The sequence below is a fragment of the Egretta garzetta genome, unplaced genomic scaffold, assembly GCF_000687185.1.
Source record: "Egretta garzetta isolate BGI_Z169 unplaced genomic scaffold, ASM68718v1 C8267440, whole genome shotgun sequence".
Classification (NCBI taxonomy): Eukaryota; Metazoa; Chordata; class Aves; order Pelecaniformes; family Ardeidae; genus Egretta; species Egretta garzetta.
Window position 1 is genome coordinate 1 of NW_009267272.1, and position 543 is coordinate 543.

Here is a 543-nt window from a genome sequence, read left to right on the forward strand (position 1 = left end):
GCTCTGAGCCCCCCTTGCTGCCTGCGAGGGGAGGGGACCTGGGTGTCCAGGCCCCGGCCCAGCCCCCATCCTCACCCCAGTGCTTCAGGAGGGCGGTGGGCAGCCCCTCATGCTCCACGCGGCAGTCGTAGTAGTCCCCCCGGGTGGGGATGAAGGGCAGGTAGGAGAACTTGCGGAAGCTGTGGTCATCCCGTGGGTAGAAAATGCTCTCGAGGACCCCATCCCTCACCTCCTGCCCATTCTTCAGCCACGTGATGGAGATGACGGATGGCCAGAATTTGTCCACGTAGCAGATCAGGATGTTGGGCTCCCCCAGCTCCACTCGGCGTCTGGGGAACACCGTCGCCTCGGGTGGCACTGGGGACAATGGGGAGGAGGGAGGAGTTAGTGTGGCCCTAGAGCCTGGGCTCAGCCAGGCCCCACGGCGCCCAGGGCTGGTTAGAAAAGGCCCCATTGTGCCTCACTGCTCGGCCAGGGGGACCCCGCACCCCAGCTTGGGGCTGTGCCCGGGTCTCCACGTGCTCCAGGGGAGCAGGGCGCTGT

General features: G+C 66.5%; 1 protein-coding gene across 1 annotated transcript; it reads right to left on the bottom strand.

Moving 5' to 3' along the window:
- Nucleotides 1-75: 75 nt before the first annotated feature.
- Nucleotides 76-454, bottom strand: LOC104133934 (HLA class II histocompatibility antigen, DR alpha chain-like; the record flags this gene model as incomplete). The annotated part of the gene is made up of 1 exon (XM_009647404.2): nucleotides 76-454. A coding segment is annotated over exon 1 (379 nt), but the record flags the coding sequence as incomplete, so codon positions are not given.
- Nucleotides 455-543: the final 89 nt, after the last annotated feature.